General features: G+C 43.3%; 1 protein-coding gene across 5 annotated transcripts in view; it reads left to right on the top strand.

The window, feature by feature from the left end:
- TJP1 (tight junction protein 1) overlaps positions 1–14,738 on the top strand; it is a 736,246-nt gene that overhangs the window by 284,700 nt on the left and 436,808 nt on the right. For all 5 annotated transcript variants that reach the window (XM_078684928.1, XM_078684927.1, XM_078684925.1 and 2 more), the window contains exon 6: positions 6,175–6,278. In XM_078684928.1, coding sequence (XP_078541054.1) covers positions 6,175–6,278 — 104 coding nt within the window. The remainder of the gene's footprint in view (positions 1–6,174; positions 6,279–14,738) is intronic.

Genomic DNA, 14,738 nt, shown 5'->3' with positions numbered 1-14,738 from the left:
CCCAGTATTTGAAAAATAACAGCATATCATGAGTCACGGTGGGCGTGTGCTGTTGATGGCCGGGAGCCGTCATGACCACGCCCGCGATCGGAATGTCCAGCACCGGCACGGAATTCCAGCATCGGCCAAGGTGTTAATATAGATTCGGAGGCTGAAAATACGACAAGCTCTCAACACAGCAATAGTAAATCAAAAACTGTCTAAAATTGATGATAGCCTCATACGGTTCCCTTAATGTCTCCTGGAGGCTGAACAATGGATTTCTGATCTTAAAGATCGCTTTCAAAGAATTGAAAGGGACATTCTTCCAGAATTTAAAAAAAAACTGCAACAAATATAAACTAAAATGGAGATGCTGGAAAATCATTTGCAGTGCAGCAATTTAAGGTTTATTGGTTTTCCAGAAGAAAGTGAGTCACAGGGGAAGATTCAGAGCGTCCCCCAGCTGATGAATTCTCTCATTAAGAAATTGATACTGCCAAACACTATGAACGCTTTATCCATCATGATAGCACACAGAGTCCCCGCCCAGCACTCTGCAGATGGCAAATATCCACAGACGATATTAGTTAATTTTGAAAGAGTTCCGCATTAAAGAACCGATTTTGGCTACAGCATTCGGTCAAAAATCATTTGTTATCTCTGACAACCTTCAAATGAGGGTGTTCTCTGATCTGGTGGAGTGACAGGCAGGCGCTGGAAGGCATTCCAGAGTCTTATTCTAGAATTTAAACGCCTGGGGGGACAAGCTACAAGTGCTGTTAAGGGGTCAATCCCCTGTTTTTTCATCAGTAGAGGATGCAAATGTCTTTTTATCAAACTTATCTTAAGAATAATTGTAGATACAGAAGTTTTTTGTTTTTGTGGTGAATTTAAAGAATCTTTTTTTGTGGATGCGGAAGTTGTTTTTAATTTATTTTATGCATAATCTCTGGTGGGGCGGCGATGTCTTGGGTACAGGTGCCTTACCACTGCTCCAATAGGTGGAGAGGGCGAGGGGCAGGCAGGTGGGGGGGGGGGGGGGTCACCCAGCTCTGGGAAGGGGAGGGGGAAGGTTTTGGGGGCCTTACTGGGGGTTGGGGTTGCAGACAAAAAGTAAACGGGGCAAGAGAAAATGTTTTATAATGCAAATTAGATGACACAGCATGTCAAAATAATCACATGTAGTGTGAATGGTCTCCTGAATCCACGTAAAAGTGGTGCTCTTCTTAAAGGGCTTGTATCATTTGCCCCGGAGGTAGTTTTTTTGCAAGAAACTCACTTAGGTGATAGGTATGCTGAAAGAAGTATATAGCCAAGCAGAGGACAAGATTATTATTAATCAGACCCCCCAGGATATAGCGGCATAGATTCGCAAATTTAGCGGCACAAATATGGAAATTTAGCAGCATTTTTGCTGCACTTTATTTTACTCATAATCACTCATTTTCAGCCTTAAATCAATGGAAAATGTTTTAGCAGAGTATTCCACTTTGAATAGGCAACCTGGATTATGGAACAGAGAAAGCAGCCCACAGGTGAAGGCTGTTATCCCATGGAAATGCAATTCTTCATTTGCTTTAGATCCTGGAGCTTGCCCCCCCCCCCCCCCCCCCCCCCCGCCACGGCGGGCTGTGTTACCCCACTCTGTCGAATTTGTAAGTGGGTTAAAAATGGCGAGAACACGTAAAGTGTTCGTTATAAAACCACGTACTTTCCTTGTGTGTCCCATCTCTCTGTGGAACCGTGCAGACAAGTGTGTGCTGCCCTTAAACATGTGCAAAGGGTGCGATTAGCCATGTGTCCACACGAGCATGTTGGTGTCTTTAGACGCGCATGCACGGGGTCAGTTGCAGTCGAATATATGTGAAATGTGTTAGTGACCCTGGCTAAGTGTATGCCAGTGAGATCCGCTGCCCATCGTGTATGCACAAGTGTGCAGGAGCTCTCATGTTGGCTGCCCGCTGAGGGGGTACAGATAAGGGTACTGATGCGCAGGGATTCTGTGTACCAGGGTGCTGGGGTCTCCGTCAGCGCTCAGGACGCTATCACTACCTCGCCGCGCCTGCGTGTATCAAGGGTCTCTGGTGGGAAGGGCAGGCTTACCGTGAATAAACATCCACTCCCCTCCTGTCCTGACACTGGGCCACTTAGTTCAAATCCCTATAAGATCTTCAAGCAGGTAGGTTTTCACCAGAACATAAGCACAATAAATCCAATTGTTCGCTTCTTTGCAATATAATGGAAAACAGTGATACTGGAGAAGGGCCCATGTGTATGTGGTTTTTGTTGTTTTAAAAGCAGCTTTCGGCTTATAATCCCTCGCCACAAACTCTGATGTGTTCTAGTTATTCATGTATTTACCACCTACACACAAAGTAAATGTGTATTCAGGTATGTGTCTATCAGTGGCGCTGTGGCACCGGGACCTAGCTGACTCCACCTGCTCCACACGTCTGCAATTATTTTTAAGCCCATTTTCACGTGACTGCCTGAGGCCCTGCTTAGTGTTTACTTTTCAGAGGGAGGTGGATGGTGGGTCTAGGGATGTGAGGGAAGGCTTGCTGTCACAGAAAGAACAAAACAGGCTTCGAGGTGAGAGTGGAACCAATAGAACATAGAGGATGCCTATACCAGGGTGTGGCTGCTGCTTATCAGAACCTGAGCTGCTGTGTGAACCACTAGCCGTCCAATTACAAACCAGCACTGGTGTGGAGGCTTCAAGAGGGGCCACTGCTAGCCACGTGCACCAGGGGTTAATTTTGCTAGGTGACCACTCTTGGAATAGGACTGGATCTAACTGTAAAGAGCTCCCATGCATGTTCCCAGCACTAGACAGGGCGCAGGCATCCGTGGAAAAGATGGAGTGACTGTGGCTTAGAGCTTTTTGGCTGTGCTGCAGTGACATGTGTTGCCCTCGGACCCGAACGTTCTAAAAGGGTCGAAGTATTTGAAAAGCGTAACTAACCTTTTGCAAAGCTCTAGCAGTTTATTCATTTCTGAAACTCACTGGCCCTGGATAGGTGTTCCCTAATTGCGTCACTTTTACAAATGTGCCGATTTCCCGGGCACTTATGTAAAAATCGCTGCAAACCGCGAAATCGCGAAATCCTGGAGGGTCTGATTAATGGAGCAGAAGCAGGGAGGGTGAATGTTAATCGGGGTACTCGGCAGGGATGCCTGCTGTCCCCCATTTTGTTTTATCTTTTTATTGAACCACTCGCAGAAATAATAAGTGCTAATCCGCTCATACGATCTCCCATTGTAGGGATGGCAAAAATTAAATCATATGCAGATTATATCATTTTAAATCTTAATGGGGCCATATATAAAGAGTGCGTTGGACGAAATCCAGAAATGTACAAAAATTGGGGCATACAGGGTAAACCAAGATAAAACAGAAATTCTTACATTTAATTTGAGTATCCCGGAGATCCCGGCATGTTTACAGTGCATATCATCTGGCCCTATTGGATATCTAGGTATTCTGGTAACAAATCAATATGCCAAATTGTTTTAATTAAATTATGGAGTTAAGCTGGGGAAAGTAAAAAGACTAATACATTTATGGGCCTGCTTGAATGTATCGCTAATTGGGAAGTTTCAATGGTCAACATGTCGGTACTCCCAATTTTTAAAATTGTTTTTTTAATAATCTCCCCTTCAAAATTCCTAACTCCTATTTTAAAGAGTTGGATCAAAGGACTTGTAAGTTTGTTTGGCATAATAAGCTGCCCTGGGTAAAATTAGCTCCACTACAATTAGATATAGCTCATGGGGGATTAGCATTACCACAAATTGCGGCATAATATCAGGCTGGTTAATTTGATAAAACAAACAGGTGAACCAAATTCAGTTTTTGATCATTTTCTTTTGAATTATAAGATAACGGAGAGTGCAATCAAGGGGTTGGCTCTTTTCTGGGGGATTCTTGGCTTCACACCCACATACATGCTAGGTACATTTAGTTAGGTAGGGTACACAATGTAGGAGTCCTCGAAGGTTACTGTTTTTATATATGCCTGACATATCCTGTGGTGGCATCAGTCTACACACTAATCCTTTAGTTTATGTTGTCCTACAAACCCGCTTCTCCTATGTATTTTTAGTAACTAGACAACATTAGTGAATTTCCTAAAAAATAAACCATATATATATGGTATGCTAAGTGAATCAGCACATTAGATCGCCAGGCAGATGGCAAATAAGATGGTGGGTGTAGCCACATGGTGCCACCTGTTGCACCAGAGTACTAATGGGAAACAATCTTTTAAGGGTTGGCTTCAGAAAATTCCTTCCGAAACAGGCTGTAAATGTAATATAAAGGAGTGGTCGTAGCTTAGTGAGATGAGTTACAAAGTGCTGCGAGGTGCCAATTTTTTATTTAGATGGTTGCCGTATCATACGCCATTGTGATTACATAAGATGTTTCCAACTATACGTAACCAATATTTTAGATATTAAAAAAACCAGTACAAAGCTGGTTGGGTACATTCATTGATCGAGTGCAGTTATTTGCAGCAATTCTGGAAGGACGCTTTTTAAGTGTCACTCGATGCATGTGGATCACAATTGCTCCATCTTGTATGTTGAAAATATCAGCAGTATTTTATCCTTAAAGCTATAACAGTGGCAAGGTCACTTATTTTACAGAATTGGAGAACAACTATACAACCAACGATTGGTCGATTGGTCACTGGATTAATAAAATGTGTAGGACATATAGATTTTGAGGAGGCTTGTGCAAAGAGGGTAGATGCCACTCAAAGATTTAAGGCAACATGGACAAGTTTCTCCTCTCTTTTTAAAAATTCATCAATTTCAGTGTAATTAGATAAGTGCTGTTTTTTGTAATTGCACTCCTGCGCTTTACTACTAATTGTCTAGGCCCTTTTACAAATGTGGTGCTACTTGTGATGATCAATTTAAGATTCTGAGGTTTTATGTAATAATATTTAGTAATGAGTATGCTGCTACGTATATGCACTTTAATGATTTTCTTCTAACCCTGCTTGATGGAATTATTTTTTTCTATCTTTTTGGACACCTTGTATGTGTGATTGATAATAATGCAACCTGTTTAAGCTTTTCTTCTATTTTTGTAACGGAGCTCTCACTCTGTTCTAAAATTTTTCTTTTTTTTAAACCTATAACATGAAACATAGCCCTTTTGATTTATTACAGATGTAAAACTCTTAATATGAACGTTATTATACCTAATAAAAAGTATATTTATAAAAAATAATTAACATGATTATTAAACAATTTAATAATTATCAATTAAAACAAATGTCATTTATTACTTAATTACCTTACCACACTAAACCCCACCTAGCAGCCCACAATTAAAATATAACAAAATAAATAAATGTAACAGTTCACATAATCAATGATTCTATATGAATTAATAAATTAGTTACTATTCATTAATAATTGACTTTCCACCCCATGTCCCTACAAACCCAGCAGCCTCATCTAATATATAACTTAAAATATAATTATTACATAATTGACATCTTTAATAATCAATCAAATTAATACATTAATAATTAATTGTTACATTTTACTTAATTTCCCACCGTATAACCCGACAAACCCAGCAGCCCGCATATAATATATAGCTTAAAATATATGTATTACGCAATTAACATAATTAATGGTCAATTATATAATAATAAATTTGGTAAATAATTATACTTGGATAACTTCCCACTCTACACCCCTACCAACCTATCAACTCGTAACAAGAATATAAATTACTATTAGGAAATAAATAAAAAATTATAAATCACTTAAAATGTCAAACTATATTTAAAAATATTAATCGTATAAACAATAACGCATAAAATGAATATATGAACTAGCAGACAAAAAAGAATTATAATGCGATATTTTTTACAATTATATTATTGAAAACTATATTAACGATATTCTTTAACCTGTATTACTTACATGAAACATCTATATTCCTTTACAACGATCGTTACGTATCACAATATTTTTATATCACAATATTTTTTTCGATATTTCTGCAATTCAATATTCAAAGCTATATATCTTGTCCAAATACAGTTTATTTCATGTACGAATGCAATGTATTGACCTTCTCTTCTTTTTACCCAAACTGATTACCATGTACATCCAAACTTCTCATTCCATTTAGCATTTAGTTTATCCTTTATTTATTTAAAACAGAATATGGTTTACGTTTGGCCAGCCACATCTTTGTAAAAGAAATATCGCAGGACAGCTTGGCAGCTAGAGATGGAAATATTCAAGAAGGTGATGTTGTGCTCAAGGTAAGAGTTTTCTTTTCTACTTGTCAGCAATATTTTTTTGCCGTTGTGGAAAATAGATCTACTTCACAACTTTTTTCATGTTCTTAACATGCCTTTCCTATTAAGACGTTCAGAGGTCTTTTTTACATGACATCTTGTTTTACCCTTTTATTCCATAAAGAATTGAGAAACCACACTCTGCAAATTATGTCACAGCCTCTTTCCCATGCCAATCTAGTCCAAGGGTGCTCATTTGGAAAACCTTAGCGAACAAATTCCTAATAAGACTTTCAAAGTGTAGGGTCACAAGCACCGAACAGAGCCTGTTAGTCTTTGGAATCCCTATGTCTCTCCCAATTTGAAAACATATTCTACTTTAATGTGCAGGCTCATTGGTGCTTGTATGAGTGGTCCATATCACCCCTTGACACAGATTATAGCAGTGTAGTGATTGAGCGCTTTGCTTCTTGCGAATTCTGGTACCAATTCACGTTCATGAAGTGCACAGTTTAGCAATGCTTTGGTACGAGGCCCGAGCTAGTACCAGTGGTTGAGAAGCATTCCATCCATCAATTTGTTGCCTACTTTACTATGTCACCCTGAGTGGGAGCACGTGGTTCCTGTGCACACTTTGTCTCTGAAACCAAGCTATACCTGGCTGATAAGCCCTAACTAGGGTAAAACCGATCCTGATTTGCTTGTATTCCGTGTTCAGGGAGGACTTGCCCTGGCAGTTTGGGCTGGACTTTTCCCATTGAAGCAGGTTCTAGCCTGATTTGCATATGGCTGAGTCCAAACTGAGGTGGTTTGTGCAAAATTACTGTGGACTGGGATGCGGCCCCAAGTAATTACCAGTAACTCCTATTAATTCAAGCATTCCATCATCACTTTATTTTAATTCTTTAGTATATCTGTAGTTCTAACTGAGGCTAATCATCAAATTTCAAAACATTTCAATAACGTGAAGCACCGTAGGCTCCACTAGGAAGACAGTGAATTGTTAAATTTCAAACCACAAAGATTTATTAAAGGGTTAGCAAACTTACAAATTCAGATAATCAAATTAATTGTTAATCAATAATCAGTACACTAATGCATTAGTCATTGTATACTTCATAGCAATTCAAAACTCATAGAACAAAGACAAAGTATTATAAAATTGTCTCCAAAGGAAAGTTGGGTAAAACCAGCTCGCCCGTAAAGAGAGCACCCTCCTCTGGGATGATTCTGCTAGTAAGTCTGGAAAGTGGTATTTTGAAACCATAAGAAAGGCATCTTAAAAGCATCTGCAGGGACTCCACAAGCATCTACAGGGACTCCAAACTCTTGCCTACTCGTCATTGTGTCAATTAGCACAATTCAAACTCTTGATGCACCTACACTTGGTTTCCATATAATGAGCCAATCAGGTTAAGGCACACAGAGAATATAAACTCCTCCCTTAATTGGTAAATGTCCAGTCTGGGGAAGATTATCACAGTTCCTACCTGTCTGGAATATCATTACAACAGACAAGTGGGTAAGACAGATTATGCAGTATGGTTACTGCCTGGAACTTACAGCTACTCGCCCCCCACACCCCCAAACATACCACCCAAGCAGCGTCCCATGTCCACAGAACATCTTACACTATTAAAATAAAGAAGTTCTCTTGCTGCTTCAAAAGCAAGCTATAGCGCCAGTCCCCTTGCTCCATCAGGGACAGGAGTCTATTCCCTGTACATCCTAATCCCCAAAAAGGATGGGACTCTAAGACCAATACTCAATCTCAGACCCCTCAATCTGTACATACACTCGGATCACTTTCATATGATCACTCTCCAACAAGTGCTTCCACTGCTCCAACAAGGATACTTCCTTGCCACAATAGATCTCAAGGACGCATACATCCACATTCCTATACATCCTTCTCACAGAAAGTATCTAAGTTTTGTGGTGGACGGGTGTTTACAACTATCTCAAATTAACCGTGCAAAGGCACAGTTGAATTGCCTTCTCTATAATCCTTCCATGCCATTTTTAAGTCGTAATATATTGATGTTTTGTCCCATGTAGGATATATGTATTGAAATGTCTGTTAGCTTTTCACAACTAGAGTGAAATTAGTGAAATGTTTTTATGCAGTTTTTATTGAAAGATTAGAGTCTGTGATTTTTTTTATTTTATGTTTCATTAAATGTATATTTTTTTAAATATTCTTTCCCTGTATTACTTATGGAAGTGTTTCAGGTAGAAAATACATCTGAGTGACTGCAGTGTGAGTGATTGGAGTAACTGAAATTGGTGAGTCCAAAGGGAACCTTTTTATTTGCTTGGATTGTTAAGTGTATACAAATATGCTACCAACAAGCCAAACACACATTAACAGTTCCCCCTAGGGTGCCTTCAACACGCAAACTAGGGGCTTCTATGGTATTCTATGGGAACATTCCCCTAGAAGACATCTGTAAGGCAGCAACATGGTCTACAACACACACCTTCACTAAACACTATTGTGTTGACGTGCAAGCCAAGCAGCAAGCTTCTGTGGGCCACGCTGTTCTTAAAATACTTTTGCAAACTACTACAACCGATACAAGTGACCACCGCTAGGGGACATACTGCTGTACAGTCTATGCAAAGTGTACTATCTGCAGCTCATATGCCGGAAAATGCTACTTACCAGTATGCATCTGTTCTTGGCATGTAGAGCTGCAGAGTAGTACACGCCCACCCGCCTCACCGTGACCTGTATCTGTTCCAGTAATATCTTACTTAGATATACACACATGGACATCTTTTTCTTTTCTGCTAACTCCATCATTTACCATCATGGCGAAAAACAATCTAAGGATGGAGTCGATGCCCAAGCGCACTATCGTCCAAAAGGAGGCGTTACCTATCTCGTGACTACAAAGACTTTTTCCAAGACAATAACAAGGTGCAACCCTCCGAACCCCAACACCAGATGGCGATCTAATGCAAAGTGACTAGTCTGCAGCTCTACATGCCAAGAACCGATGCATACTGGTAAGTAGCATTTTCCTTTTATTATAAACACTCACTAACACATTGCAATATTTCCTCCCTGGAGATATACTCATAAAACACACAATACTTTGGTAATAGAACACGTAAGTTGCACAAATACACAGTGGTCTCATGGGGGAGATCACTCCATATTCTAAGAAAGTGGAAAGCGAACCAAAACCTAAGTCGAGACGGGACCCAGAAGACGTAGAGGAGCAGGAGACCCAAAGAACCACCCAAGGAAAGTACCCAGGAACCCGACGGAGTCCATGTGCAGAGTGGTAACACGACCACATGCTTAAATACAAGTCAGTGGGTAAGTCTAGGTTGCAGTTTTTAAAAAGAAGGACCCTTGTCAGAGGACCCTGAAGAAGCACTATGGATGATGGAAGGTTGGAGAGTCACCTTACCCGTGGATACCCCGGGAATCAAGATACCTACACCAGGGAAGCCTGGTGCATTGGTGCAAAGTGACGTCGGAAACGGCCGTAGACCACAATGGAGTACTTCAGTGAAGATTCTGCTGGCGAAGAAGGTGAAATAGTCTGGTGGAACCCAGAGGTGAATGCACAATGTGAGGTACCTGCAAGCAGAGGGGACAGTTTCTGGGGGGCTAGGAGGCACGAAAGATGAATGCCCACCGATGTCGTAAATGCAGGTGAGTTGACAGTGACCTTGTACCTGCAGCTGTGCGGACTAGGCGATGCTGTGGAAGACCAGGAGCCATCCACGACCTGTCCCACACCAGATATTAAGAACCAGGGATTCGGTGTACGTCGGGGGCACCAACAAGCCTTGGCAACTGCAGCAAACTTTGTAGACGAAAAGGGTAGTGTCGGGACTAGCAAGGTCCAAGCGACTCACCGTGCGCAGGTAAGTCAGAGCAGACCTGAGCAAGCAGGGGAGCCCACTGGAGCCAAAGACCCTCAAGAGGACCGACGGGTTGAAGGCACAGGAGTCGCTTGAGGACCTCGAGCAACTCATCAATGATGAAGGCTCAAGGTGCAGAGGATGCAGTGAAGACAAATATGCTTGAGGCTGGAGCTTCTTGGAGCCCGAAGATGTGGTGCACAGGGGTAATGCTCCAACAGTTTTGACGAGGGATACTGGCTTCAAACTTGCACTGAAGACCCTGCAGGCCTCGAGGCAGTTGCAGAGGCACCAGCTGTATTGCTGAAACTTTTGGAATCCGTAGGAGCTCAGGGACAGCCGACCGGTCAGCAGAGAAGTGACTCCTTCATTTCAGTGGAAATTCCTTTGGGTGTCTTGGACGTGCACAGGCCTGTGGAAGAACCTATATGGAGCACAGGCATGGATGTGGCATAAGGCTGGCAGGACTACTTATTTATTTTATTTATTTTCAAAGTTTTATATAGCGCGAACAAGATCTTCACAGATATCAGAGCGCTTTACATAGAGGGGTACATGAGGGAACATAGTCAAACAATAAATCAATAGATCACACAGTACAAATAGGTGGCTGCAAAGCCCATCACGTGAGTAATAAGACAACTCATACAAATAAGTAAATGGGTCAAGCATGTAGAACAGATCGGTGCAGGGTGTTAACAGAGTTCGAGATAATAGATCAAGTGTATTTAGCCATGAGGATAGCTTTTACTTCTTTTTTAAAGAGTGTAGTGGAAGAGATAAGCCTGGTTTTGGGAGGGAGTGAGTTCCAAATCCTAGGCGCCAATCCTGAGAAGGAGCGCTTGTATGTTTTTTCCTTCCGGAATCTTCGAGGTTTCAGCAGAAGATTGTTTGTGCCTCTCGTGTTTCTAATTCCCCCAGAGATTGTCAGTTTCTGAGCGAGGTAGCCGGGTGAGTTTAGGTGTACCGCCTTGTGTGTCATGCAGGCGATTTTCAGATGTATTCTGGCTTCAAAAGGCAGCCAATTCAGGGATTTCAAGTCAGGGGTAATATGGGAGTGCTTTTTTGACCCAGTGATGAGTCTCGCTGCAGCATTCAGAGAAGCTCTTAGTGGTGCGGTAGTAGTTAGGGGGAGTCCGCAGAGGGCGGTGCTGTCGTATTCAATACGTGGGATGACTAGCGTTTGTACTGCTGTTTGGAAGTCTTTGGCTGGGAGGTAGGGTTTAAGTTTCCTCAGAGTATTGATCTGGAAGTTCGCTCCCTTTGTTGCCTTGCTGATATGTTGCTGCATGTTGAGGTTGGTGTCAAGTGTTATGCCTAAAGATTTTGCTGAATCCACTATGGTCGGTTGGACATTGAGTGCTGTTAGGTGCTTAAGCCATGTTTGTGTGGTAGATATTTTCGTGGGAGGTAAGATCAGAAGGAACTCAGTCTTCATAGCGTTGAGTTTGAGGTGGTTATCAGCCAGCCAAGATTGGGTGCTTCTGATCGTTGAGTTCAGACGCAAGATGTCTTTGGGGGATTGTAGCTTGAGATATAGCTGAGTGTCATCGGCGTACATGTGAAAGTTTACGTTGGATGCTTGTAGCAAGGAGGTGAGAGGTTCCATGACTAGGTTGAACAAAGTTGGGGATAGAGAGGATCCTTGGGGGACGCCTAGCGTTACAGGTATTGGCGAGGACATCAGGTTGTTGCTCTTGAATTTCTGCGACCTGTTGTGAAGAAAGGAAGTGAACCACTTGAGAACAGTTCCAGATAAACCCATTCTTGTGTTTAGTAGTTCTAGTAGATTCTCATGTTTAACGGTGTCGAATGCTGAAGAGAGATCTAGAAGGATGAGGAGGCAGGTGTCGTTTTGGTCTAGCATTTGAAGTGCGTCGTCAATTATGTGAGTCATAGCAGTTTCTGTGCTGTGTCCTGCTCGGAAGCCTGACTGGTGGGTGTTGAGGAGATCAAATTGCTCAATGTGTTTAGTCAATTGTAGTTGCGCTCATTTTTCCAACAGTTTGGCGAGAGTAGGAATATTGGTGATGGGACGGTAATTGTTGAGATCAGAGGGGTCGGCTGTAGGTTTCTTTAGTAGAGGTGTGACCTGACCAACTTTGAGGGAGTCAGGTATGCTTCCTTGTTGGAGAGAGCTGTTGATAATTTTAGTCCAGAGAGGGAGAAGCAAAGGGGTAAAGTCTTTTACTGCGGAGGCAGGGAGGGGGTCCGTGAGTTGATTGGATGGTTTCAGGGTGCTGAGCAGTTTGCCAATTTCTTCTTCCGAGTATGTGCCGAAGGTTGACCATGTAGCATTGTTTTTTGGTTCAGTGGGTGCTAGGCATTGGGGTTTGGAGTAGAGGCTTGCGTCAATGAGGAGATCGCTTTTTATTTTGTCAGTTTTTTGGATAAAGAAAGCAGCGAAGTCTTCACAGGAGGGTGCCTCACGCCTAGTGTTGAGCGGTTGGGGTTGTTCCTTGGATTGTGTTCTGATTAGCTCAAACAGTTTTCTCGGGCGGTTTTTTGCTTGGTCGAGTTGGAGGCTGAAGAAGTCTGATTTTGAGCGTTTTATTTTCCTGAAGTAGGCGTTTCTCTTTTTCTTCAGCTCTTTTAGGTGCATTGCAGAGGGAGCTGATCTCCAGGTACGCTCTGCCATTCGCATGTCTCGTCTATCCTTATTGAGACTCCCGTCGTACCATGGTTTGGAGATTTTAGTAGAGACTCTTTTCAGCTCCATAGGTGCAGCCTCATTAATTATAGAGGTCATAGCGTTGAGATAGTGGTCAGTCAGAGTTTGGACGTCTGTAGCGCCTGTCGGTGGCAGTAGGAGGTTGCAACTGTTAGGGGGCAAAGAGCCTGGGTTGAGCTTTTTCGAGTCTCTTTTCCAGACTTTGGGCTTGGAGAGTTGAGCCGGGTTAACTTTGACTTTTTCATTGATAAAAAATGTGACAATATGATGATGTGACCAGTCACCGGGTTGGATGGACTCGAGTTGGATAGAGTCCTCTTTGGAGATGATCAGGTCGAGAGTAGAACCTTTCTCGTGGGTCGGGCTGTTGCATATTTGGGTGAGGTTAAGGGCATCGAGGAAATTTTTAAGACTATTTACCACTGCGTCGTTGCGATCGTTCCAGTGGAGGTTGAAGTCACCAAGGTATATTTGGGTGAGTTGCCGTCCGGAATTGGTTGAGATCAACTCCATTATTTCTTGGGAAAAGGTGAAGTTGTCCCTGGGTGGGTGGTAAATGCTGTGAAGCGAGCATATCGGTTTGCCCTCACTAATAATGTCAAGGCAGATGTATTCCCAGGATGTTGGGAATGGTAGGGAGGTGGAATTGACTTTCTGAACAGAGAGGTTGTTCCTGTAGATGCATGCGATTCCACCACCTATTTTGCCTGTTCTGTCGAGCCTGATAATGTGGTAGTCGGGAGGAACCAAGATGTCCATTATAGGTGTCGAAGATTCAGTTAGCCAGGTTTCAGTCAAGATGATTAGGTCAAGGTCCCGCGATAAGAGGAGGTCAGCAATGGCGGCGGAATGTTTCTTGGCAGATCTGCAGTTGAGAAGAGTGCATTTGAGACGGGGTGTGTTGAGGGTGGTAGATGGTTCTAGAGAGAGAGGGACTTTTCTAAGGTTATTGGGGATGGAGAATCTGCTGTTTAGTGTCGGCGGTCTAAGGGGATTTGAGTGTATCGTGGGAATGTTGAGGTGTGGGGTGGTTGTGTTATTTTGGGGGGCTGGGTCATAGGAGCGGAGAAGGGTGAGTGTGTCGAGGTCAGAAGAAGAGTTGTGGGTGCGACGAGGGCGGTTGTTGCGATTACGACCTGGGATTGAGGTCAGATTGGGGGATAGCTGAGTGAGAGAGTTAGTCGGAAGGGTGGGGGCAAGTTGGGCGGGGAGGTGTAGTTGCGTGAGACGTTGCAGGGGTGATGCGGGGGCCGAGGGCAGTTGCTGCGCCTATGAGCAGGGATTGACGCCCGGTGTGAGGCGTGTTGAGTGAGGGAGTCAGCCGGCGGAGTAGGGGACAAGTTGGGAGGGAAGGTTGAGGTGGGTGAGGGGTGTATAGGGTGTGTAGAGAGTAGTTCTTTGATGGTGTGTATGTCTTCTTTGATCTGAGTGAGGGTGGCCATGATGTAGTCCATCGTGGGGGAGGTGGTGGGGGTGGAGGTGGCAGTCAGGGGTGATTGGCTGACAAGGGAATTCGTGTGCAGGTGGGGGAGAGGGCTGGTGTTCGAGCAGGTCTGCGTTGTGTTGGTGTGCGGGATGGAGTTAGGGAGGCGATAGCTTTTGGGTGGGAGGGGTGTGGATGAGGTAGGGAGGACGTTGGTGGTATGAGTGAGGGCATTGGTGGTAGGCGGGGGGGTCAAGGTGTAGTCTGAGAGACTGATAGCCGTGGTGGGGGTGCAGGGAGGATAGTGGGGGCTGAGAGTAGGAGGGGAAGCGGCATTGGAGATGATCCTGTTGAGGGGAGGGGGAGTTAAATTAAGAGAGGAGGTATGTTCTGCGTAGTTGGTTAGAGGGTAATGGGGACTGAGAATGGGGGGATAAAGAGGGGGATTTGTCGGAGTGCGTGTTATTCTGGTGCTGGACTAAGTTAGGTGTGTTAAGGGTGGGAGCTG

Source organism: Lissotriton helveticus, chromosome 3_2 (assembly GCF_964261635.1).
Source record: "Lissotriton helveticus chromosome 3_2, aLisHel1.1, whole genome shotgun sequence".
Taxonomy (NCBI): domain Eukaryota; kingdom Metazoa; phylum Chordata; class Amphibia; order Caudata; family Salamandridae; genus Lissotriton; species Lissotriton helveticus.
This window is presented reverse-complemented; position numbering and strand designations above follow the sequence as displayed.